This window comes from Rattus norvegicus, chromosome 1 (genome assembly GCF_036323735.1).
Source record: "Rattus norvegicus strain BN/NHsdMcwi chromosome 1, GRCr8, whole genome shotgun sequence".
Lineage (NCBI taxonomy): Eukaryota > Metazoa > Chordata > Mammalia > Rodentia > Muridae > Rattus > Rattus norvegicus.
The window spans coordinates 144,700,772-144,725,704 of record NC_086019.1 but is presented as its reverse complement, the minus strand read 5'-3'; the positions used below and the strand labels follow the sequence as shown (position 1 = coordinate 144,725,704).

The following is a 24,933-nucleotide window of genomic DNA, read 5'->3' as shown; positions in this document are numbered from 1 at the left end:
GGTCTAGAGTAAAAGACTGTTTTCCTTGAAAAGCAAAATAATAAACTGACTCCTGGGGATATGTTTGGCTCCCTGAGCCCCATAGATAATACACATCCTGAAATAAAAAAAGTGACCACAGTCTGGTGAGATGTCTCAGTGGTAAAGACACATGCCACCCATTCTGGTGGTTCAAAAATCAATCCACATAAAGATGGAGAGACCCAACTTCACAAAAAACAAAAACAAACAAAACAACCAATAATGGTGACAATAGTAGTAATAAAAGACTGATTGTACCTGGTATTGGTTAAGATGTAAAGGGACTGAACTTGTCATGCTTATAGGAATGGTGTTTTTAATTTAAGTATTTTTACCACTATAGAATAATAATTGGATAAATGCATGCATAATGTTGCCTGCATTTAGGAAATAAAAGACTAATTAATGCACACATATACTGTGTCTGTATCTGGGAGGGAGACCATATGCCTGAGGATGATGCTATGGTCTAATGCTGTGTTAACAGCTATTTTGAATCTTGTGTGTGATGTTCTGTCATGATCTATCATGAATGGCAGTTAGTCTTGTACCCCAAGTGATACCTTGACTTTGATTCCAGACTTGGAGAGGTTTATTATTGTGCTTGGACATCTGGGAGGAAACCAGCTCTAGATGGCCTGTGTTTCACTTCATTTGTGGTCAGGGCTGAAGTAGGGACACTTACCTCACTGTTGTGTGTTATTTGGGTTCATCCTGAGAGATGGTGCAGGCTTTGAATGACATATCCCCATGCGCCTGGTTTTTTTTTATACCCCGTTAGCTGCTTGGGGAGGATTAGGAGGTATGCCCTTGCTGAAGGACGAATGTCACTTGGGGATGGGCTTTGAGGTTTCAGAGACTCGGTCCATTTAGCTCTCTACCTCAAGCTTGTGGTTTGAGCTTCTGACTGCTGACTGCTGCCTGATACCTCTGCACTGTCATCATGGACTCACTAAGACATCTTTATTCTTCAGATGAATTAAATGTCAAAGCTTCTGTCTTAACATTAATACATCCACACTTCATAATAAAGCCCTTTTATTCTTTGTCCTTGTAGATGAGAGACACAATTCTCTCAGTTCCCGCATTCCTTCCTTCCTTTCTCTTTTTCTCCTTTTTCCCCCTCCCTCTTCCTTCCTTCCTTCCTTTCTTCCTTTTTTTTTCTTTTTGAGACAATATCCCAAACTCTCCTGGAAGTCAAAATCCTCTTGCCTTAGCCTCTCAAGTGGCTGGGGTTGCAGGAATGTCTTCCACATCTGGCTTTTATTCTTTTGGATGTTAGGTATTTGTTTATTATGAGTTGGGCATTTTTGCCCAGCACTTTTCATCTGCTGTCTGATTATTGAACCTGGCTAGCAGTGTTATGAAATAGTTGGTATTTCACTCAAGAGGCCAGTGAAAAGAAAGAGGAGGCTCAAAGACGAACCCAGGAGAGCTTTTCAGAGTTACAACCATCTGGAAGAGGCCTCATACCAGGGGTTTCATACCAGGTTTGTTTCCTCAGAGAGTGAACTTTTAAGAGATCATTCTGCTTCCATCCTAAATATTTGAAATTTGGGGCTGCAGAGAAAACTTGTGCATGCTAGAGAGTTTTAGAAGAGAACTTACCAAATGAGACATGTTTATGCTGTATTAGTCTGTGGTGTGTTACACACAATTCTTTGTTCTAACAAAATGTTACTAGAAAAGCATGACTCTAGTAAACACACTGAAAGCCAGTGGAGGGAATATGGTTTTGACTTCCCAGTTGAACTGCAGGTGTATCCAGACATTAATAGCAACTATAACCAAAGTCCCCAGTGGTAAAGTCTCAGATGGGTGGCACTACTCCTTAAGCCTGGTGGCAGAGAACAGTTCTCCTGTTGCTTTAGTAGAAAGAGTTCTGGTGTTCGATCATCCTGTAACTTCTAATGAGGACTGGGTGACCAGCTCTCCAAAACCATCAGTTATCTGAACCTTATGTTCTATGTTTTTTAAATGCTCTCAGAGGTTAAATCTGCCTTGGGTGATTGTGGGAGAAAAAAAAGTATCTTGTCTGGAAGGAAAATTAAAGAGGTTATCAGCATTCCTTTTCTTTTCTTCTTTATTTATTTTATTTTATTTTTTGTCATCCTAGTATTAAGCATGCTCCAAAATCCACTGGGAAATGTCTTAGGAAAAACCCCCTTGAGCTTCCTGTCTCTGGATCCCCTTGGGTCTGACTTGGACAAGTTCCCAGCGCCCTCAGTTAGAGGATCTCGCCTGGACACCCGGCCTATCCTGGACTCCCGTTCTAGCAGCCCCTCTGACTCAGACACGAGTGGCTTCAGCTCTGGATCAGATCATCTCTCAGATTTGATTGTATGTAACGTGCCCAGGAGTGGGGTGTGGAGGTGGAGCTGGCTGTGTGCCCCAGGGGAAAGGTGCCACAGTATCTGTCTTAGAGCTTGAAATGGGTGCCTCAGTAGGATGCAGGCAGGAGAGAACATCAGGCACCTTTATGTAGTTGTTCATCCTTGGCAAACCCAAAGACACTTTGAATGCCCATGAGAAATATATTTTAGAACCCAGTATCTTTTACTTGTTACTCCAAGAGCTGGTAGAGAACAGTTAATTTCAAAGTAAATATGAGCATCTTGTCAGTGTGCTGTTTGTTGAAGTACATGGATATTTTCTTTTTAATCTTTAAAAAATATTTATATACCTCTGTGTATAAATGTCCCAAAGTTCATAAGTGATATTTTAATAATTGACCTTAAGTCATAATTATTTACACTTGAATTTTGATCTAGATTGTGACTCTAGCTCCTGTACTTTTGCACTGACCCATGCCCACTCACCGTCTGAGACTGTCATCAATTTATATGTCCTGTCCTTTACCTTCAGTCAAGTGTGACATGTGCGGGCTCCATGGTAATTAGAGTTAGGAAATTGGTTAGGGTGGGTGGAGGACGGTGTAAATATCATATAGAGGACAGCACAGTCAGTATAGTTAGAGGGTAAAAGTGATTACATATGAGTCTTGAAGGGAAAGACAGACAATTTCCTGGAATAAGATAGTTTAAGGCACCACCTCAACTTTGCTTTTCAGTTACAAAATGCCAGGAGCTCAATGTTGAATTGAATAGGAGGGCCCATTCCTCATCTTCTTATCTTCATGGGTTACCCATTCATGACTTTTAGAACCCACCCTGTTGTCATCTTCTACCCGTCCTGGACTTTGAACGCTGGCATGAATTAGCATTCTTGTTGCCCATTCATTTACTCTGTCCAGACTAGTTTCTAGAATGACAGTTAAATCAGGTCCTTTACTTCTCTGGACTTGAGGTTACACCCTGTGGGATAGGTTCACAAGGTATTTGCTCCGTTTCATTACTTAAATAGAGCTCACCTTGGGATTTTTACCTCGTGCCTGACAAATACAACTCTCTCAGCTACCACACCTAAGGATTAATTTGGAAAGAGACACAGAAGCAAACAAAGAAGAAATGAGACAGTTTTTGTATCTATAGAAAATATTCTATCAATAAATTTTAATAATACATAATTTTGATGCTTAGAATTTCAAGCTTTAACACAAATATATAGTGTGACATGTTTAAATACATTTAAATACATTTCTAATAGAACATAAGTGGGTCGGAAGGAAAAAAGTTGTTTAGCAATAGGTAACTGGATCCTTAGGATGTTACTGGCCTCCTAAATAAAATGTGATAAATTTATCAAAATGTCTATGTTGAGGGACGGTTATCCATAGCTAATCTTAAAAATGAATAGGAAGACAGACTGAAAGAAAATATATCAAATTATAAATGTAGATTGTTATATTAGATATTTTCATATTTTTGTTATATGATTATTACTTTATAACAAAATTGTCTTTTAAAACTTGTGTCTTCTTTTTCCTTCTCTAGTCAAGCCTTCGCATTTCCCCTCCTCTGCCCTTTCTTTCTATGACGGGAAATGGTCCCAGAGACCCTCTAAAGATGGGAGTTGGGTCTCGAATGGACCAAGAGCAAGCTGCTCTTGCTGCAGTTGCTCCCTCTCCAACCAGTGCTCCAAAGAGATGGCCAGGAACTTCTGTGTGGCCATCTTGGGACCTTCTCGGAGCTCCTAAAGACCCATTCAGCATAGAGAGAGAGGCTAGACTCCACAGGCAGGCCGCAGGTGAGTGTCGGATGGCTGTGGCTGTGTGAAGCCTGAGACCTCTTCCTAGACACAGAACTACCTTTATTCACACCGTGATGAACTCTTCTGAAGAGGGCTTGATAGTGTGGTAAAGTTCCAGGTTTAAAGAGCCAAGGGTTCTAAAAATAAAGGACAGCCTTGAGATTGAGTTGAAGGAAGCAGATAGCCTGATACAGAGGCTGTGCCACAGCAGAAGATGGCTGGTTCCACCTCTTACTGTGGGCTTCTGTGGAAAATGACTGTGCACCACCCTTGTTTTTGATTGTTGCATGAAAAAGACAAAACCTTGAAAATAATGTCTACAGTTTTGTCTGCCCTCCTTATTTCTAATTGAAGGTCATAGCAGTCAAAGTTCATTTTCTGACTTTTTGCCCTGAGTTTTTTTTTTTTTTTTTTTTTTTTTTTTTGGATTGGTACATTCAGGGTAAGTAGTCTAGTTGTCAACTTCTAAGGTGTAAGATATCACCAAGTGCTCTGAGCTCTTTGAAGTCCTTTCATTTCTGTTATTTAAATAGTCTTAAGTGCAGGCTGGAGAGATGGCTTGGTGGTTAAGAGCACTGGTGGCTCTTTCAGCAGACCTGAGTTCAGTCCCCACTACCCATATGGCATATTCTGGTTATCTGTAGCTCCAGTTCCAGGGGATCCAAACCCTCTCTGGCCTCTGTAGGCATCGGGCACAGACTTATGTTCAGGCAAGACACCCACAGACATAAAATAAAAATGAATCTTAAAAATTGTTTTAAGTCTTTTTTCTTTACAATCCCTGGCCTGTCCTGGGCTGTCTGCTCTGTAGACCAGGCTGCCTCTGCCTCCTGAGTGTTGGAATTAGAGTTGTGTATTACCATGTCCAGGTGCAGAATCTGAGTGTATGTTAAGTCTGCTTTCTTACATTACACCTGGGCTTGGAAGTCATTGAGCTACCTATATCATTAACCACTAATGCCGTCCTTGCTTTCCACCCAAACCACGGTTGTGGGGTCTGGTCCCTGACTGAGTGAATGTTACTTCTCTGGTACATGTGTTTTCATAGAGCTCATCCCTACCTCATTCTCCCCTAACAGTGCGAATACCCTGCTCATCTAGTGGTTCTGATCGCCCATGATTGTGTTTACTGTGCTCACTGTTCGGGATGCTCTCTGGAGGGATGCTACCTGCTTTTATGTGAGATGTTGCTAGCAGTGTCCAGTTTCTTGTCATGGCAACACATTAGCCCTGTGCTGTTAGGAAATACCCTATTATCCATGACGGAATAATGTCTCATCTCCTTGAATATCTTCCTCAGTGCTGAAGGAAAGGATAATGTGTCAAGAAGTAACCAGTCATCATCCAGGTCACCTTCCAATGTGAAAGGCTTGAACTGACTCTGAGAACAGACCTCTGGAAATTAGCAGGACAAGCCAATCTGAAGCAGGCTCCAAGCATACACAGCAGAAAGGGCCTCTTGACATATTTGGTTTGACATAACTAGGGAGCAGAGGGCTTGGGCAGAAATCCATCATCATACTGTGGGTGTAGGGAAATTCAGTGCCTACTCAAATGCTTTTGAATTGGCTTGTGGGGCATGGATATGTGCTTGCTGTTGAGTTGTGTTCCTCCTGACAGTGTCTTGACGTCTGTGGCTGATGAATTCAGAAACAAGATAAGGAAACAGTAGAACATCTCTTTAACTGAAAGAGAAAGTCTACAAGGGTCAGAAACTTGTAGAGCATTGCATATGTAACATTCTGTCTAATCCTAAATATATATCTATTAACTACTTTAAACAATAGCAAGATAAAACTGCTTTGTTGATAGTTAATAAGTTATATAGTCAAAATACCTTTAGTTGTGTCTTTTTGGTTTTTAGTTGGATATATATATCCATACATACATAGTGTGTGTGTGTGTGTATGTATATATGTATATATGTATATGTATATAATACATCATACACCTTTCTGCCTGTACGTATGCCTTCAGGCCAGAAGAGGGCATCAGATCTCATTACAGATGGTTGTGAGCCACCATGTGGTTGCTGGGAATTGAACTCAGGACCTTTGAAAAAGCAGACTGTGCTCTTAACCTCTGAGCCATCTCTACAGCCCAATATTTTTTACCCTATACATCTGATATTCCTTTTGATTTTATTGGAAGCAAAGCTGATGAGGTAGGATTATCAAAGTTACCTTAAATATTTCAGCAGACATAAGTGTTCTTTTGGAATAGTCATCATGGCTAGTCATCTCCTGGGAAACCAGGTTGGAATCGTGAATGTTCTATCTCCCCAACAAGTCTATTTCAGAAAAGGGTAGTGACTTTGTTGATTGTCTGAACCCGTGTTCTTTTCTTTGTCTCCTCCCAAAGCTGTGAATGAAGCTACATGTACCTGGAGTGGCCAGCTTCCTCCCCGGAACTACAAGAACCCCATCTACTCATGCAAGGTGTTCCTAGGAGGTGTTCCTTGGGACATTACAGAAGGTGAGCTGCCTCTGAGATCTCTTTAGAGTTGAAGGTGGAGCTTATCTTTCAAGAGTGTGGACCCTAGGCTCCAGGTCAGAGCCTGAACCTCTGCTTCAGCACAGGGTGTTAGAGAAGCAGCTGAGAGAGCATTTCATAAGCTGTTGTAGCTCTGTGTGTCTGCTTACACACGAGACCGGAAGTCAGCTCTGAGTTGTTTTTCAGGAGCAGTGAACCTTGGGAGGAGTACTGGTGATCCTGTGTTTGTCTTTCCTGAGTAGACTCTATTGGTTTCTGTTGTTCTTCCCCATCTGTGCAGCTGGATTGGTTAACACCTTCCGTGTTTTTGGCTCTCTGAGTGTGGAGTGGCCTGGTAAGGATGGCAAGCACCCCCGGTGTCCTCCCAAAGGTAATATGCCTAAAGGTAATAAAGACATGGTAGGAATTTTTTTCCCCTCTTCCTCACACGTACTGCACCATGTGGTGCTGGGCTGTCACAGACGCATGCTAGTAAAGTAGGCACTCCAGGGTATAGTCAACACACCCTCTGCTATTTTGTACACTCCTTTGTCCATCCATCTGTCCAAGCTTGTAGTGATGTGGGGAGATGGCGTCAGACCCCTTCCTGAGCACCTCCCTCTGAACCTAAACCCCACCAGGGCCTTCCCTCTTGAATAAGGTGTTCACTTCAAGAGTGTTCTTTTGCCTGCCTTTGCTGCTTCAGGGGTTGTGGTCTGACCCAGTTCTGAGATTCCCTTTGGAGTTGGCAGGAATGAGGACCGAGTATCTGATTCCTCACTAGTCTAAAATGAGCTCTTGCCCTGTAGAAAGAAGCAGGAGCTATTTTCACTCTGCCCCATCTTCACTGAACTTGAATCAGTGGTTTAATTAGGCTTTTAAAGCAATACCTGCATCCCCTGACAAACTGACCTGCTATTTTTCCTGGCTCTATTGACCTGGGCATACTCTGTGTTCAGGGGTAGAGAGCTATATGGTCATAGGTAGGGTCTTCTGTGCCAGCCTGACAGTACCTTCCCTTAGTGAATTTTGAGGTAAATCTCCCTTAGCATAGAATAAGTCATAGTAAATGGTATGACAAGCCTTTTTAGGAGTAGAATAAAATGTACTTTAGGGTAAGGGATTTGATTCGGTAGTGGAGTGCTGCCTAGCATGCACAAGACTGTGGGGTTAACCCCCAGCACCTACCCTCTAAAAAAATTGTCTTGCACTTGAGGCTTCCTCCCTTAGAAGAAAACTCCCTGTTCAAAGCATTGGCTCGTCAGCCACACTAGAGGATGTTAAATTGCTACCTGGGGGATATTAAGGCTTCTTTTTCTTTTGTTGAGTATAGGGTATGTGTATTTGGTGTTTGAACTAGAGAAGTCCGTCCGGGCCTTGCTTCAGGCTTGTTCTCATGACCCACTGAGCCCAGATGGCCTAAGTGAATATTATTTCAAGATGTCCAGCCGAAGGATGCGCTGCAAAGAAGTGAGTTAGCTTGGTAATCCTACCTTCGTTACTTTCTGTTGCTGTGTGGGTTACTTTGTTACTGCTGTGACAGAAGACCATGACCAGGGTAACCTATAACAGAACATCTAATGTGGATCATGATTTCAGGTTAGAGCTCATGATGTGGAGTGAAGGCATGGCAGAGGTCACATCGTTAGCAGAGAGAGAGCACATGGGGAATAGAATAGCATGCGTATTTTTAAACCTCAAAGTCTGCCCCCAGTGACACCCACTTTCCACAGAGCCACAGCTCCCAGTTGTTCCCAAGTAGTTCCACCAACTGAGGACTAAGCATTCAAACATCCTCACGGAAACCAACACGGCCACTGTGGTAGAGTACCATGACTTAAGGCACCTTACAAAGGACCTCATTTGGGAACAAGATAGCTGCAGGAACAAGGTGCTGAGAGCTTACATCCTTTATTTTACTGTAAGCAAAAGCACAGAGAGCAAGTTGGAAGTGAAAGGAGGATTTTCATCTCAGGGTGACTCAGTTCCTCCAGCAAGGCTATACCACCAAAATCCTTGAACTGCACCACCTACTGGGGACAACATTCAAATACCCAAGACTTTGGGAGACATTCTTTATTCGTGGCACCAGATTTTCTTGGCACCAGGGCACCAGTTTTAGCTGAGGCAAGAAGTCTGGGGTTTGTTTTTTTGTTGTTGTTGTTGTTGTTGTTGTTGTTGTTGTTGTTGTTGTTGTTGGGTTTTTCGTTTTGTTTTGTTTTGTCCCACAGTAAATACATCCACTATTTTCTAGTTTGCATTTTTTTTTAAAACTCCAGCTGTTGAGCCTTACTGAGATAAAAAGGAGATCTATGAATGTGCATAGCATACAGTCCTGGAACCAGTGGGGCTATATGAGTGTGCACATCCAATCCTTGGAATCCAGTGGAGCAAGAGTCAAGCCTTCCCAGCCTTCCTGTTCTTTTCTGATCTACACTTAAATCCCAAGCCTCATCGTAGAGATGAGATTGAAAGCAGCAACTTCCTTTGCTTGTACTAAACTGAAAAAAATCTACATATGTTCCCCCTAGTTCTCAGACTGCTTTCTGACCCCATGATGTTTGGTGGTGAGTAAATCCCCTCAGGACAGCCCCAGCTGTGGCAGCTTCACTCCCTCTCAGGCCTTCCTTAGCTCTGTCAAAATGATGCCTCTCTGACTCTCTTGACCAAGGCCCACCAGTGTGTCCTGGATAGCACACTGACTTCACACTGGGGAGCCTCATTGCCATTCGTACCTCAGACTCACTGAATCATCTGTGCAGAGTTTAGGAATCTCCTTTAGTCAGGCTCCTCAAGTGGTGCTACTGGGGAGAGTTTTGAGAATCAAATGTTTTGAGTTTAGAAATTGGTATAGTGCTTTTATTAAGATGATTCCAAAGAACATCATTTTTGTGACATAAAATTGTTTTGAAAATTTATTGCTCATCTATAGGACAGGAAGCCAAATATATCTCTAATTAAAAAGATCAGTGCTTTCCGGGGAAGAGAAACATAACGAGGCAAAGCACAGGGATTTTTGCTGTGAGATGACAGTCAGCTGCAATAGGTGTTGTGAAGTCACCACACACTTCCTCTAACCCAGCAGTGTGCAGTAGACACAAAGAAAGCCCAGTGTAGACTCTGGTTTTGAGGGGGTGATAATTGTCAGTGTGGGGTCATCAGCGGGAACAGATGGATCTTTGGGTGCAGAATGATGTAGTTGAGGGTGTGTGTATGTGTGTGTTGGGGATAGTGTGTGTGGGAAATTTCAGTTTTGTGCAGTTTTACTGTAAACCTAAATCAACTCTTAGAAACTGAAGTCTGTTTTTTTAAAAAATCAGTATCTTAAAGGAGAAAGTGCCTATTAGGATGGCCACATCATTTTTAAATAGTTTATTGACTAATCTGGCTCTTGGCTTTATAGAAGCTCCCCATGTTTCTCTTGTTCAGGCAACTCATTGTAGCTAAGATTACATCATCCACTCTCCTTTCTGGTCCCCTGCTTTCACACATGAGACTGGCATAGCCAGGACAGCCAGCCTGCTCAGACCCTGATCATTCCTTCCCACCCCCCATCACCTCAGAGACTCAGTGTCTCTTTGATGCTCCAGCTGTCCCAGTCCTCTCACTTCTGTGACTGTGTGTCCCAACTGTGGTCCTTCATCATCAGTACGATGTTTGACTCCCTCCTGTCATCTTTTTTACTCAGATAACTTACTCATTTTGTGGTTCTACTATTTGTTGACCCAGATTTACCTGTCTAACCTGTCCTACCTAGACCCTATGTTCTTTGATATATCCTGTAATTATAGATTGCCCTATGTGCAAAGTAGTCTTTTTCTTGAATTTGTATGGGTGTTCCTTTCCTGTGCACCTTCTCTACAGGTTCTTCAGAGCTCAGGCCCTGCCTCCTTGCTTCTCACTCAGGAAGTCTGACCTCTGCAGATTTCCATTGAAGAATATCTTTACTTGTGACCTGTGACAATTGCCACCAACCATGTTCAGACCTTCTTTTAAATTATTTTTACATTTTGGTGTTTGCCTCAGTTCTCTTCTGCTTCAAAACATTTAAAGAAAATCTAGCTAATTTTACATAAATAGTTACTGGCACCTGTAAGCCTAGTTGATTGTAAAGTCCTCTGCCTGACATACTAGACTTGATGCTGGGGTCAGAGACTCAGGACAGAAGATGTCAGCACTTACCCTGGTGTTAGTGAGATTTTTAACACTTCAGATCTGTGTGTGTGGCCAGAGAGAGAGAGAGAGAGAGAGAGAGAGAGAGAGAGAGAGAGAGAGAGAGAGAAAGAAACAGAGACAGACTGACACATAGACATACAGGGACACAGAAACATACAGAAGACAGATACACACAGAGAGAGATATAGACACACACAAAGAACAGGGGGAGATGTTCTCATTATTGATGGCACCTCTAAATACCTTGGTTGAGACCAGTAATCATCTCAATGATATAATAGCTTTTGTATATTTCTGTCCTCCATGCTTTCTAACTTTTTAATGTTCTGTGAGTTCTCCTGTCACAAGAATGCTTGTTTTCTTCCTTGAGAACTTGTGCTTTGTTAGTTCCTGTGACTCTTGGTTGGAGTTAGAGGATCCTGGGCCTGTCGGTTTGGTCCTTCTTGATTACTCTGCAGAATGAGCAAGTTCTTTTGAATTTGCTTTTATCATTATAAACAAAGGTAATTCAACGTCAGTGTTGGGAAAAGCCTGTGTGCCTCAGATGGGTGACAGTGCTCTTTCACCTTGTGTAGTCATAGCGGCTGCAGTGTGGTATCCACAGCATGTACACACTGCACAGGGAGCTTGGTCTCTGAAGATGCCAGCTGATCAACCTTTGGGGGGTTTTCAGGTACAGGTAATCCCTTGGGTCTTGGCTGACAGCAACTTTGTCTGGAGCCCATCTCAGAGGCTGGATCCCAGCAGGACGGTGTTTGTTGGTGCCTTGCACGGGATGCTCAATGCTGAGGCTCTGGCTGCCATCTTGAATGACCTATTTGGTGGAGTGGTGTATGCTGGGATTGACACAGATAAGCACAAGTACCCCATTGGTGAGTGTCCTACTTCTGTATGGGAAGCCTTGGTGCCCCTGGGAAGCAGATTAAGATGGTAATACTTACCCTCGGGAGTATAGAGAGACCTGACCCAGGTTTGCAGATCATCTTTTCCTCCAGAAGTAACAGTACTGGCCCATCTGCATCTTGCTTCTGCTACTATTTCACACACTGGGGGAAAGGGTAATTGTAGGACTATGATAGTATTGATGAAAAGGAGGAAAGAAGTCTGTTGGAAATTCAAAGTACACAGCCAAACTAGTTTTGGATAAACTGCCTTTAAAGACTACATTTTACTGAGAACTTTCCTTCATTGAAAGTGCTTCCTAGGCAGCTGCACATGCCTGTAGTCCCAGTACTTGGGAGATAGAGGCAGGTGGATCTCTGAATTCAAAGGCATCCAGAACTATACATTGAGACCTTGTCAGGAAAGAAGGGAAGTGGGAAGAAGGAAAAAGAAGGGAAATTTGTTTTTGTTTTTACTTCTTTGATGTTGTCTAGAGTCAGAGACAAGGTCAGATGTTTCTGGATAGATAAAAATTGGCATATCAATTGAGCCATTCTACCTTAATGTCTGTGTCTTGACGGAGTTGGTCAGCATTTCTGAGAAAGGAGGTTAGTCCAGACATAGTGCAGTGATTTCAAGGATTGTGCTGAGAAGCAGAACGGACTCTGATCACGGCACGGAGTTAAACACCTTCCCAGATGCCTGCTCTACCCACCCACAGGGAGTCTGCTCAGGGAGGAGCACTGTGTGCTTGCCTGTCAGTGCCGCGCTGCAGATGGAGAACTGTAGAGTGGGGGCAGCACTTGGCAGGACAGGGATTCTCATAGCTCTCCTGCTAGTTTCTAGTTCTCTACAGTACCTCTGGGCAAAGTATTCCTGCCCTTCTGAAAACAGTTTAGACTGCAGTGGTTTCTGCCTGAGCTCTTAGTCCTTCTCTGTGCATCTACCTGCACTGGAGGGAGCCCCTTCCCTTCCCTCTTTACCTGATGGTTTATAGCAATGTGTCTTAGGACCTATATTGTCCAGTGTGGTAGCTGTTAAAGTATTTGAAATGCAGCTTCTCCTGTGTGTTAAAATATCTTAGGTAAAATATATAACTAAAATTCCATTGCTTTTGATTTTGCTGTGACAACCACTAAATTAGAAACTACTTAAGTACTTACCTTTAAGTCAGATAGCACTGGTTTGAATGTTGGAGGGAATTTAAGAAAACTTGAGCAGAAGGTCTAAGCTTGTACCATTTTCCTAGGGTCTGGTCGTGTGACTTTCAATAACCAACGTAGTTACCTGAAAGCAGTCACTGCTGCTTTTGTGGAGATCAAAACCACCAAGTTTACCAAGAAGGTGAGTGTGTGGTTAGTGTCCTTATTTTGAGACTCAATTATAAAACACTGTAGTTCCAAGATTGGAGAAGTGAACCCAACTGCACAGTTAGCCTGAGTTCAGAGACTGAGGTGGGATTTTGTCTCTGGGGACTCAAGACTGTTAGCTACTTGTGTGTATATGAGTGTGGGTGGGGAGAAGTGTCTTCATTTTGCTATTTGTCTGAGACTGCTAAGTAGCAACTTTATCAGCCTCTTACCTGAATCCTCTGAACACTTACCTGCTGCTAACTGATACAGGACTAGGATTCATTTTGCCTCAAAGAACAGGCTACTGCTCTTTGGTTGTCCATACGCTATAAGCAACCAGCTCTGTCTATGTGATACAAGTCTGTCATCTAGGGGTTGGGGACTTAGCTCAGTGCTAGAGCACTTGCCTAGCAAGCTCAAGGCCCTGGGTTCGTCCTTAGCTCCAGGGGAAAAAAAAAGACAAAACAAGTCTGTCATCTAGGATCTTTATATTCGACTCTTGCCTACAATTCTGTCTTCCTCCTTAAGCACAAACACCCTACATTCCTGTGTACTCAATAATATATAACTACAGTTCCTCTGATCCACAGACCCATTTTATCTTCTGTTCTTCAGGTTCAGATCGACCCCTATCTAGAAGATTCTCTGTGTCTTATCTGCAGTTCACAACCTGGTCCTTTCTTCTGCCGAGATCAGGTGAGTCCTCTGGACACCGTAGATGCCTATGAAGTCCCTATCACAATTTGAAAATGTATTAAGGCACATTTATGACACAAGAAGTAGAGTTCTGAGGTAACTTATTTCTGAAAGCATAGAGACACGTAGTTGAGAGCACCCTGTGCATAGATTTATCTACAACACTAAGCATAGGAAAGGTACTTGTTGGATTTTTGGCCCTTTCCTTCCTGGGCTGTTACTGTTGTACAATATGGCATTGGTAATGGTGGGTACTTTTTAGTTTTTTGTTTGTTTTGTTTTTGTTGGAAATGGTCTTACTGTTTAATCCTACCTGTAACTTCATGTAACCAAACTGGCTTTGATCTCACAGCAAGCCTCTTACCCACTGCTCCTACCAGAGCGTTAGAATTGCTGGCATGTGTTAGCATAAGCTCACTGTGGGGGGGGGGTGTTTTTATCAACACCTAGTCCCATTTATGCTACTCATATACTACAATGGTCTATCTACCAGGGCGGCAGCCCTTAAAGAAAACCTGCTTTCCTTCTTCCAGAAGCCATCAGCTGCTAATAACTCTCAGCCAGGAGTAGTTGCTTGTGAGGCATTTTCCTGTTCATTCTGGAATGTTCACTGGGTTGATCTTGTGCAGGTACAATCACGGAACCAACCACATTTTCAACCTTATGTGAGGTGTTTGGGAACCTTCCAGCCTGGAGCAATCCATCCATGTGTAGTTTGACTTTATAGTGGTGCTGTTATTTAATGGAGGCTATGAAGAGTCAGACAGATGCTCCTGAGTAAGCTTACAGTGAGTTTGGATAGTGAGATATCAGTGTCTTCCTAAACCAGCTTCTGTAGATTAGTGACTTCACAGTGACTCCTCCACTTCATACTCTTGTTAGGAGGTTATGACTTGCTTAGGGCTGGTTACCCAGCTAGCAAAACCAGTCACTTCTCACTGAGAAGAGAAAGGCATGTCTCCTGGTACTTGAATCTGTAACCAGTTCTTCAGCATTCTCTCATGTCGGCAGCGATAAGATTGAACTGCTGTGTAGAAAAGAAAGTTGGAAAATTGGAAAGCTGCATGGTACACACAAGAAACGTAAAATGTTTGCATAAGAGTACCCATAGATCCAGGGCTGCATTTCCTTTGGTCAGCCAAAGCTCTGTTGGGGTGAGAGGGTTAGCAGGAAGTCTTTCTTCTAGCCCCCACAGAAGCTAGCGCTTTTAATTTCCTCTTAAAGTGGAACTTTATATCTAGTGTTGGCACACTCTTCTCTTTGTTCCCTAACTAGGTCTGCTTCAAGTACTTTTGCCGAAGCTGCTGGCACTGGCGACACAGCATGGAAGGCCTACGCCACCACAGCCCGCTAATGAGGAACCAGAAGAACTAAAATTCCAGCTAGAGAAGCTGGCCTGGCCCAGGGCCTGTGGCGCCAAAGGCTGGCAAGTCAGGCAGCAGCCTGTTCCCTGCACGGGCGCCTAGGAGCTAGCTTTCTGCAGACAAGGGAGAATTGTACTCACCTTTGTACTTGCTGAGTCTGTCTTTGTTTCTGCACTAATTAATGCACAATGAGTTTTGTCAGGTTTTGTCTTCAGCGGGGTGTGCCAGAGCAGGGGCCTCAGGCTCACCCTCAAGCAATTGTAGTTTTCCCAGATTCTAGTTCCTCATTTTGCAAATGAAAACAACAAAAAAAACTGTGTCTAGAACGCGTTGACACAGATGCCTACACTTGGGTTTATTTATTAAAGCGCTTCTTACATTCCTTGCAATACTGATGGTGGTGATGCGCAGGTCTCATTGGTCCATTCTTGCAGTTGCCATACAGTGCCTTTCCATTTATTTAACCCCCACCTGAACGGCATAAATTGAGTGTTCAGCTGGTGTTTTTTACTGTAACAAACAAAGGAGACTTTGCTCTTCATTTAAACCAAATCATATTTCATAGTTTACGCTCGAGGGTTTTTACTGGTTCCTTTTTACACTCCTTAAAACAGTTTTTAAGTCGTTTGGAACAATAGATTTTTTTTTCTTTTTTGGCAGCTTTTAACATTATAGCAAATTTGTGTCTGGGGGACTGCTGGTCACAGTTGCAAATCAAAGCATTTGTAACCAAGAGAAAAATTATTTTATTTAAAACTGGATGGGAGGAAAAATTAGGTCTGAGCAGCTGCTGTATATAGTTTTAAATGGTTTGTCGCACCTTATGTTGCACTTACGTTGGGGGAGGGTTGATAGAAGTTTTTAATCACAGTCACAGGACTTTTTCTTTTGTAACTGAGCTTAAAAATTAAAAAAAAAAAAAGGGCTGCTTTTTGGTGGGGGCGGATGAAGGCTCACAGGAGCCCTTTCTCTTAGAGGGGCAAGTACCCTTCCTTACAACTTTTATTTGAAGAATGTATGAATCAACAGTTATTGTTGACAAAAATGTTACTGGAATTGAAAACTTGACTCTTTTTTTAAAAATTTAGTTACTACTTGCCCCTCTTAGGGAAGCTGTGTGCCAAAGAACCAGTGTCGCCCCCCTGCTGAGCTGACGTTGCATTGTCGCATATCCCAGCTACTCTGTGGGCTCGTGAAGCTGTGTGTGAAGTCTCTACCTCATTGTTGTACATGCAGGCAAGACTGCACTCTGTACAGATTGTGGAGTAAGCTGTGGTGTACTTTTTTTGGCACATAATAAACACGTTGCAGCAGAGTTGTGGTTTTGTCTGTCCGGGGTGTGTGGTAGCAAGCAGGGAAGGAGATTCCAGGGACAAGTCCTCTCTTCATGTATTCTCACAATGGGAGGGACCCCAGTCCAGAGGGATGGTATGTGCATGTGGAGACCTGCTCCTATGTGGAACCTGTTGCATCCTGGTCAGCCAGGCTGGAATATCGGTACCTGGGTGGTTACAATCTGAAATGAAAGACCTATGAATTTTACTTGCTTGGCCCCTTGAGGCCTCCAGATGCAGCCCCAAGAATGCTAGAGACACAACCGCCAAGATGTCAGGAGCCACTTGTTGGCTGCTTTCTTGTGAGCCTGAGCCCTTGCGTGTTCCTCCTTCCTCTTGGACTCCCTTGTGCTTTTGTGCTAATGCAATTCCTTTCCGCGTGGTTACTACTTTGCTTTTTTGATTCAGGGTCTTTCTTTGTGGCCTTGTCCTGGACTCCTTATGTAAACCAGCCTGGCCTCAAACTCAGGAAGTCTGCCTGTTAGGCAGGCATCCCGAGTTCTGGGATTAAAGGTATGCACTAGCATATCCAGCAGTGCTTTTCCTTTCTGCACAGCCCTTTACACTAGTTTCTCCATGGCTTTATGATAGGTCTGATAATTTTTCAAGTAGAGAAGTTTTGAGTCAGCCTGCTGAACTGATCCTTTGGGAAACTAGTCTGAGGGAGAGCAGACCCCTAGGTACTAAAGCATCCTTCTTGTAAGATGCAAAAATTCACTAATCAGAATCCAAGAGTTCTCTTCCTGCAAGACTGTAAGGTCTAGTGTTCTACCTGGCCTCCACTTCATTAGAAATTCACTGGTAAAGTAAGCTGCAACTCCCAGGGATTACTGATCTTTGATCTCTTCAGTTCTGGTTCCATAGACCTCTTTTTTTCCTCCCTCCATGAGCTACTTTAGAGTAAGGATAACCGGAAGAAGCTGAAGGTTGGAGATAATAGTGTCTTCACTGGTTGGGAGCAGTATAGTTCTCTCAGATCTTAATTTGTTATGTTTGAGAGCTCTCTGTGAGCCAGCCGCTGTTTTAAGCACTCGAGGTTAGTACTTGTTTAGCTCATCCCCAATTGAGAAAAGTAAAACGCGCTAAGACATTTAAGAGCAGCTCTAATGGAATACTGTGCTAGAATGTGAAGAAACGCCGGGAAATAAGAGAAACCTCTCCAATTAGGCTAGAGTCGCGCGCGTGTTGGAGATCAGGGATGACTCCCCTCTACTACTACACCTTTCGGAGCTCGGGCCTCCTATCTGCCTCAGGGCCTCAAAGTATCTCCTAGATTAAAGCAACCTGAACCTCCCAACAGAAGCCTACCTACCACGGAACTACTAGGAGCAGAAACTCTGTTGGAGAGACGTCCGAGCTACCGACGTGCGCACGCGCAGGCTCTCGCCCCGCCCTCAGCGCAGCACTGCCACTCCAGTCCTCCAGGGGCCGCTGTGGTATTCTCGCGAGCTTCGCGCAGCCGTAGCCGGGCGGAAGCGGCTTTCTGGCCTGCGCTTTAATAGGCTTCTCTTGTGCTTCCTGTTTCCTCTTTTACCGAGACCCGTCAACATGGTAGGTGTTTGCCTCTGAGTGCTCTGTCCTTTTCAATCCGCATCCATCCTCCGCTTGTCGCGGCCTCAAGTCCGCAGCGAGAGGCTGCAGGCGGTGCCCACGCGGAGTCTGTCAGCCTGGCGCGCTTCCGCGTGAAGTTCTCCGCGCACCGACCCCTCTGGGAGCCGGCGCCTGCTTCCTCCATGGAAGGTGCGGGCTCCCCAAGTCACTTTGCCCTCTCCACCTTCAGGGCCGCGTTCGCACCAAGACTGTGAAGAAGGCGGCCCGGGTCATCATCGAGAAGTACTACACGCGCCTGGGTAATGACTTTCACACCAACAAGCGCGTGTGCGAGGAGATCGCCATCATCCCCAGCAAAAACCTTCGGAACAAGATAGCCGGGTGAGTGGAGGCCTCGCGGCTGCCTGCGGCAACTGTCCCTCCGGAAGAGCCTGCCCTGGCCGTTCCCTTTGCTCGAGGTCCCCCGAATGGTCCGAGGGAGCTGGAGGTGTGCGTTCACTGTGGGTTTTTGCCGAGGTGATCTTAGAGTTATTTACGGTAGCTGAAGGCAGAGCTCCGACCTCCAAACCTTATTGCTGCAGTATCTGCTCACAGCATTTTATCACTATGGCCATGTTGCACGAAAAATTAACGGTGCTGTGTCCGTACGACTGATGAAACCAGTCAAGGTACAAGTGCGGAAGAGTTGATGCTTGGAGGAGGGTTATTTACGGAGTGTGAGGAATGTAGTGGGTGGATGTCTGGACTTTGTGTGTATAGGAGGATCTCCGACGGTGAGTCCGACCTCGATGTAGAAACAAAGTAGGTTTTGTACCCAGATACTCTGCGCACTAGGTGGGAAGTGGTCACTGTTCTTCCTGGCTTGTGTGTTTGTAGCTATGTCACGCATCTGATGAAGCGGATTCAGAGAGGTCCTGTGAGAGGCATCTCCATCAAGTTGCAGGAAGAAGAGAGGGAGAGGAGAGATAATTATGTTCCTGAGGTAAACCTTGTGGGTCTTTGTACCTTTTACTACCTGCTCAGGTGGTAGTGGGGCCTCATCTGTGGTGGGAGCTCAGCTGCCTTCGGAGTGCCGCACCCAGCTGAGGGTGCCTGTAATCAGCCTGCCTACTGTTAGCCTTCCTGGAATCTCAATTCAGTTTGCTCTTCCCACATGGGAGCCTAGAGAGGGTGCCTGCCTCCCGACCATATTAGCTTGACCTACAAGTGTGAGCACTGCCGTAAGGCTTTCAAAACGCACACTAGAGCGAAGCCTTGGGCTGTGGTGGTGCACATCTTTAATTCTAGCATTTGGGAGGCAGAGGCCAGCCTGGTCTACATACTGAGTTTTGGGGCAAACAAGGTTATGTGGAGAAGCCCTAGCTTTCAAGGGATCAGAGGAAGTGAAAGATAACACATTCATAATTTGGACTTGACTCTTTCTCTCTTAGGTCTCAGCCCTAGATCAGGAGATCATTGAGGTAGATCCTGACACCAAGGAAATGCTGAAGCTTCTGGTGAGTGTCGGCTGATTGCTTGAGTAAGGCTGGTGTCTAAATGGCTTGTGGCTGCTTGTTCCGAGTGTGTTGGAATAGCTTTCACGAGATAATTTAGCAGTGTGGGACATACTGAGTTCTTTGCATTTTCCTTGTTCTGGGACTGGCTCCTAAATTGTGGTCCGCCTGCCCACACCCCCTTCAGCTCTGTCTCTGTCACCTGTTTTCCTTGGAGACGGTCTTAGAAAGGATCCCTGGTCTCATTTCTAGAATAGTCAGCTAGTCACAGTTCAGGTGTCTTCAGTGTGGCTTATCCTAGCAGCTAAGAAGACTGGGACATTTTCCTAAGTGTGTGAAGGTAAGACAGGCCGTGGAGTCCAGCGTGCTGTTAGTGGTTTTGAGCAGTTTGAGACATTAAAAAGTAATACTCTGTATCCCCATATACCTACATCTGGCTTTAGTGAGACCAGCAGCTAAAGCTGTATCAACACAGCCTTCTGAAACCATTTAGCTAGCTTCAGGGCACAGTGGGCTCCCAGGTGCTAGGTGTGCTTGGGGACCAGCCTGATCCTCCACTCCTTGGTGTCTTGTACGTTTGTTTCCCTCAGATGTTGACTGAGGCTGGGGAGTGTTTTAGGGGCACAACCTCTAAGCCCCTCTGTGCATTGTGACTGGTACTGTTTTTGTAGCTTGCCTGAGCTAAGAAAATGCTTGCAGGCTTTTAGGCTTTGGTTGGTAGTAGTGGCAAGAGTGTTGGGTCCTTGGAGATGGGGGGCAGGCGTGGGTTATGGGGTTTAGCTGTGTGTAGGCCAGTCCATCCAGTGTCCTGCTAGGGACATCTGTCTGAAGAAGCCTGGAGGCTGGATGAAGAGAATTACATTTAGAGGGTGTGTCATCAGTCGGTGTGTGTGTGTTGAAAAGTTCCTGGGGGTGAGAAGTATCCACTCACGGGTGTCTGTTCTTTTGCAGGACTTTGGCAGTCTCTCCAACCTCCAGGTCACTCAGCCTACGGTTGGGATGAATTTCAAAACACCACGTGGAGCTGTTTAATCCATTATGCCATATTTTCAATAAACCTGAAAACAAGTTTGGCTGTATTGTTGCTGTTAGGGTCAGGGTGGGGGTCTGAACACTTTCTGACCTACCTGGTCTAGGATTTGTGGAGATCCTAATACACACTCAGGACAAGGCGGGAAGCTATTTTGCTATCAGATCTCTTCAGTCTCTTGGATAAGCAAAGTTGGGGTCAGCATGCCTAGTTAAGGGCAGTGGTGTCAACCAGGGTAAGGTGGGTGTGCATGGTTTGTATTGTAGGGTTTCTTGGGTGGGACTTTGACATTTTCTGCATGAACAACCCACCACACGGTGCTATTGGGCCATCTCAGTCTGATAGGTTTTTAATGTTTACTCTGAGCCTAGAATTGACAACTCCCCTTTGTAATGATGGATTAATGCAGCTGCCTAAGGTCCTTTAGATTTATGCATCCTCTTTTTTTGCAGTTGAGAAGTTATATATGTTTTGAACTCATGTATTTAGAGCTCTTTCCCAGAGCCTTAAGGGCTGTCCTGAAGGTCCTAGCATTTACCATTTTGCTCTGGGACTTCAGCTGTCTGATCACCATGGAGTCATTAATGTTACCAGGGAGGACGGGACTTGGAGGAATGTGAAAGCGTGTACATTTATTACACAAACCCGCCTTGTGGCCACGGTGGGCTCAGCAGTGTGTCCCAGAAATCCAGCTCTGGTCAGGCTTGGCAGCAGGCGTCTTTACCCATTGAGCCACCTTACCCACCCTTTATGATACAGACGAAGTGGTAAGGGTAATGAGCTGAGAGATGTTCTCTTCTAGAAGAGTTTTTCATTTACTCAGTTTCACTCATTTCTGGCTTTCTAGGACTTCCTGTGTTTCCCTCTGATTTGTTGCCTCACAGCAGGTCCCCGTGAGGACTCTTGGTGTATCTGGGAGACTAGTGTGGTTCCAGTCTCACTGATGACTTTAGAAATTCAGATCAAGGTTTGCTAATTTAGTCAAAAATCTTTTAAAATTTGTTTTTACTCTTTTTAGTTATTTCTGCTATTTTCTTTTCCTGATGCCAGGGACGGAACCCAGGCCCTGGTCTGGTCTAGTGGGCGAGTACACCCTAAGTCAGCCCAGCCCAGCCCTGAAGCCTTCACTGTTGCCTTTACCTCGAGGGCTGTGGGCTTTGTTTACCCCAGTGGAGCCTCAGTGATCTGAGTTTTACTTCTCAGTGTGCAATCCCTGCACATTCATCCCGAAGCGAGGCTTTCCCTGTTTAGCTGTTATTAGTTGGGTTTGGTTTTCATATCACCACGAATCTCTCTGCCTTAATCTTGATGCTACTAAGTTTCTGTCTTAGAAGAGTGTACCCAGTGCACACCAGAGAGGATTGTGTATACTTTTTTTTAAAAAAATATTTTATTATCTATGAGTACACTGTAGCTGTCTTCAGACACACCAGAAGAGGGCATCAGATTTCATTACAGATGGTTGTGAGCCACCATGTGGTTGCTGGGAATTGAACTCAGGACCTCGGGAAGAGCAGTCGGTGCTCTTAACCACTAAGCCATCTCTCCAGCCCCGTGTATACTTTTCTTGTTCAATTTTTGTCAGTTTCTTGAGACAGGGCCTTGTCCTACCCTGGTGTGGAACCTGTGTGGAGCCAAGGAGCTCTGCACTCCTGACCTTGAGTAGCCACCTCCTGAGCACTGGGCTTGCAGCCTGCACACCCTACCCTCAATTTTTAAGGTGTTTCCCTCTGGTTCACACCTTTATATCTGTTCCCTGTGCAACTGCCGGAATGGTGTTTTCCTCAGTCCTTTTAATTTCAACTACTGCGTCTTGAATAAGATCTCTTGTTAGAGCATTGCTTTACATTGGAAATGCATTCTGGGGCTGGAGAGACGGCTCAGGGGTTAGAGCACTGACTGCTCTTCAGAGGTCCTGAGTTCAATTCCCAGCAACCACACGGTGGTTCACAGCCATCTGTAATTGGATCTGGTTCCCTCTTATAGTGTGTTTGAAAACAGCTACAGGGTACTCATACATAAAATAAATCTTTAAAAAGGGGAGGGGGGGATGCATTCTGACAATCTTTGCCTGCACTGGGGATGCTTACCCCAGTTCCAATCCACTTATGCTTATATGACTAAGGCAGATCCAAATGGCTAAGCTGCATGTCTCCCAGTGGTTCCTGTTTTGTAATCCAGGCTAGCCTCCCACTTGACACACTGTTGTCTGTTTACTGCGGTGTTAGTGTGCTAGCTAGTGTACATCTTCCAATGCTATTTTCCTGTTTTCTTACACACACACATGTGCATGGGTTTTGGCTACACATGTAGGTGCAGTGCTTACAGAAGCCAGAAGAGGGCACCAGGTCCTCTGGGACTGGAATTACAGATGGTTTTAAGCTGCCGAGTGCATTCAAGAACTTATCCCAGGCCTTCTGCAAGGACAGCCAGTGCTCTCACCTGCCGAGCTGCTGAGTTATTTCCATAATGATTATTTTTGATATAATTAAAATCATACAAGTTATATTAACACAAACTTCTTTTTGTTTGTTGACATAGGGTCTCACTATGTAGCCCTGGCTATCCTGAAACTCACTGTGTAGACCAGGCTGACCTTGAACTCAGATCTGCCTCCCACGTGACATAATTAAATGCCACCATACCCACCTCACAAGCCTCTTTTAAACAGCTAGTTTAAAATTCTCGATTCTGTCAGGAATTGTTTTCCTCAAGAACGGTAAGCAGCAAAGTCAGTGGAGAACAGGAGTAGCTCTGTAGGGTCAGTGAGTCAGGGACTGTCAACATTAGACTTGGCCTTGAGTCTGTCCAATGGGACCTGAAGCCTCTCTCTACAAGTACAGTGTGGCAGTGTCTCAGGGCCACCTTCGAGTCTGTTTTATCCAGAGAACGATCTGGGGTAGCTGTACTCTCAGTCTTGAACAATTTTATTAAGCAGCAGCAGAAAAGGGACACTTGGCAAGCAGCAGGGGAGGGCATCCTCAAGTCAGGAGCCTAAAAGCTCCATAAGCTTCCAACTGAATCTGTAGCAGGCGGGCCAGAGTGTTTGCCCTTAGAGGGGCTTCCACACAGAACAAGCGGTTGATAGATAAAGCATTAAATCAGCATTCACCCAGCAGGGATGTCGACACAGATGTTGGATCCCTCTGCAGACGAGCTGCTGGTGGCCATCCCCACCATAGGGATGAACCATGGGATATACTGGAGTGGCCGATGTTGGAAAGATTTGACTTCTTGCTGTATTTTCAACACCCTTATGGTTTCCTCTGTCTATATTTCAGGGCCAGTGGCCAGCCTGCCCAGGAGAGGGTATCTTGGAGGACTCCCAAGTTTAAACAGGCTTGAGTCTGAGACTGGTGGCCCATCTCCCTCTCAGCAAAACCAATAGCACATGACAGTTCATAATAGAATTTATTAGTTTCCCATAGGAGAAAATTTTCTCAAATCCCCTCTAAGATCAAAGTAGGGGACAACCAGCTGATGTCACTACAGAACTGACTGGCCTTAACGACTTAGTTTTCACTTGGTAGCTCTGAAGCTCTAAGCTTAAGTTTCCATTCTCTTCCTGTAACCGTGGTACATCGTAAGGTTAATCCTTACATCATCCTGATTACTCCAATTCTGAGTATGATCCTGTGGGTTACCGGGGAAAATGTATGTTAAAAAACAATGTTTCCAATGTTAATATTCTTTAAGAACATTTAAATGTGTACTCATAAAATCATGGGGAAGGAAAACTCATTTTCTAAAGCTTTCCCCTGTTGAAGGTCCTTCCTACCTCTAGACCTCTAAACCAGGCTCAAAAGCTGGGTATGTTGGTACAAGTCTGGGACCCCAGCCCTTGTGGGGTAGAGTTCAGGAGTTCAAGGACAGCCTCAGCTGTATTAGACTCTTTAAAGACAAAACAAAAACCAAATAACTAAAAGGCTAGCCAAAAGGCTCTGGGACTGGGCCCAGTTCAGAGTGCTTGCCGAGCACGCAGGAGGCACCACATAAAACTGGCATGGTGACACGATTATAGTGCACATATTTAACCCTGGCTGCCTCAAGGCCAGCCATTTAAAACTTCCAGTTTTAAAAAGGAAAGCAATTGAGAAAGACATCTGACTTCTACCTCTGACCCCCCCCCCACACACACACAGAGTCATCATCATCTTAATAGACTAAAAGTTAGTTTATTCCAGAGACCTTTTGAGTGACGATGGCCTCACAATTGCAGGTTACCCCAAATTCCATGTTTTAATGTGGAAGCAGTTTAATGAAATTTTTATGGTTTTACAGAATAAAACCCGAAATCAGAGCTAATACATCCAAGAACAGGCACGGTGAGCTGGGGGAGTTTCTCTCCAGGCCCAGTGTGTGTCCTATGACATCTTAGCTTTTGGATGGGTGGAAGGCAGTGGCCCACTAAGT

The 24,933-nt window shown here is 44.6% G+C and overlaps 2 protein-coding genes across 18 annotated transcripts in view; both read left to right on the top strand.

Moving 5' to 3' along the window:
- The window catches only part of Cpeb1 (cytoplasmic polyadenylation element binding protein 1), a 108,111-nt gene extending 91,684 nt beyond the window's left edge, over positions 1 to 16,427 (top strand). For 5 of the 17 annotated variants that reach the window (XM_039105662.2, XM_039105656.2, XM_039105652.2 and 2 more), the window contains exons 4-12: positions 2,138 to 2,361; positions 3,915 to 4,167; positions 6,532 to 6,645; positions 6,944 to 7,048; positions 7,976 to 8,112; positions 11,492 to 11,690; positions 12,950 to 13,044; positions 13,668 to 13,748; positions 15,024 to 16,427. In XM_039105662.2, the coding sequence (XP_038961590.1) occupies positions 2,138 to 2,361; positions 3,915 to 4,167; positions 6,532 to 6,645; positions 6,944 to 7,048; positions 7,976 to 8,112; positions 11,492 to 11,690; positions 12,950 to 13,044; positions 13,668 to 13,748; positions 15,024 to 15,122 (1,307 nt within the window). In that variant the 3' untranslated portion in view covers positions 15,123 to 16,427. The remainder of the gene's footprint in view (positions 1 to 2,137; positions 2,362 to 3,914; positions 4,168 to 6,531; positions 6,646 to 6,943; positions 7,049 to 7,975; positions 8,113 to 11,491; positions 11,691 to 12,949; positions 13,045 to 13,667; positions 13,749 to 15,023) is intronic. The other 12 variants (XM_063284729.1, XM_063284698.1, XM_008759510.4 and 9 more) reach the window with 7 other exon arrangements.
- A 1,541-nt stretch (positions 16,428 to 17,968) lies between these two features.
- Rps17 (ribosomal protein S17) lies at positions 17,969 to 20,555 on the top strand. The gene is made up of 5 exons (NM_017152.3): positions 17,969 to 17,997; positions 18,227 to 18,378; positions 18,874 to 18,979; positions 19,428 to 19,493; positions 20,442 to 20,555. The coding sequence occupies exons 1-5, from the start codon at positions 17,995 to 17,997 to the stop codon at positions 20,520 to 20,522; spliced, it is 408 nt and encodes a 135-aa protein (NP_058848.2). The 5' UTR covers positions 17,969 to 17,994; the 3' UTR covers positions 20,523 to 20,555.
- Positions 20,556 to 24,933: the final 4,378 nt, after the last annotated feature.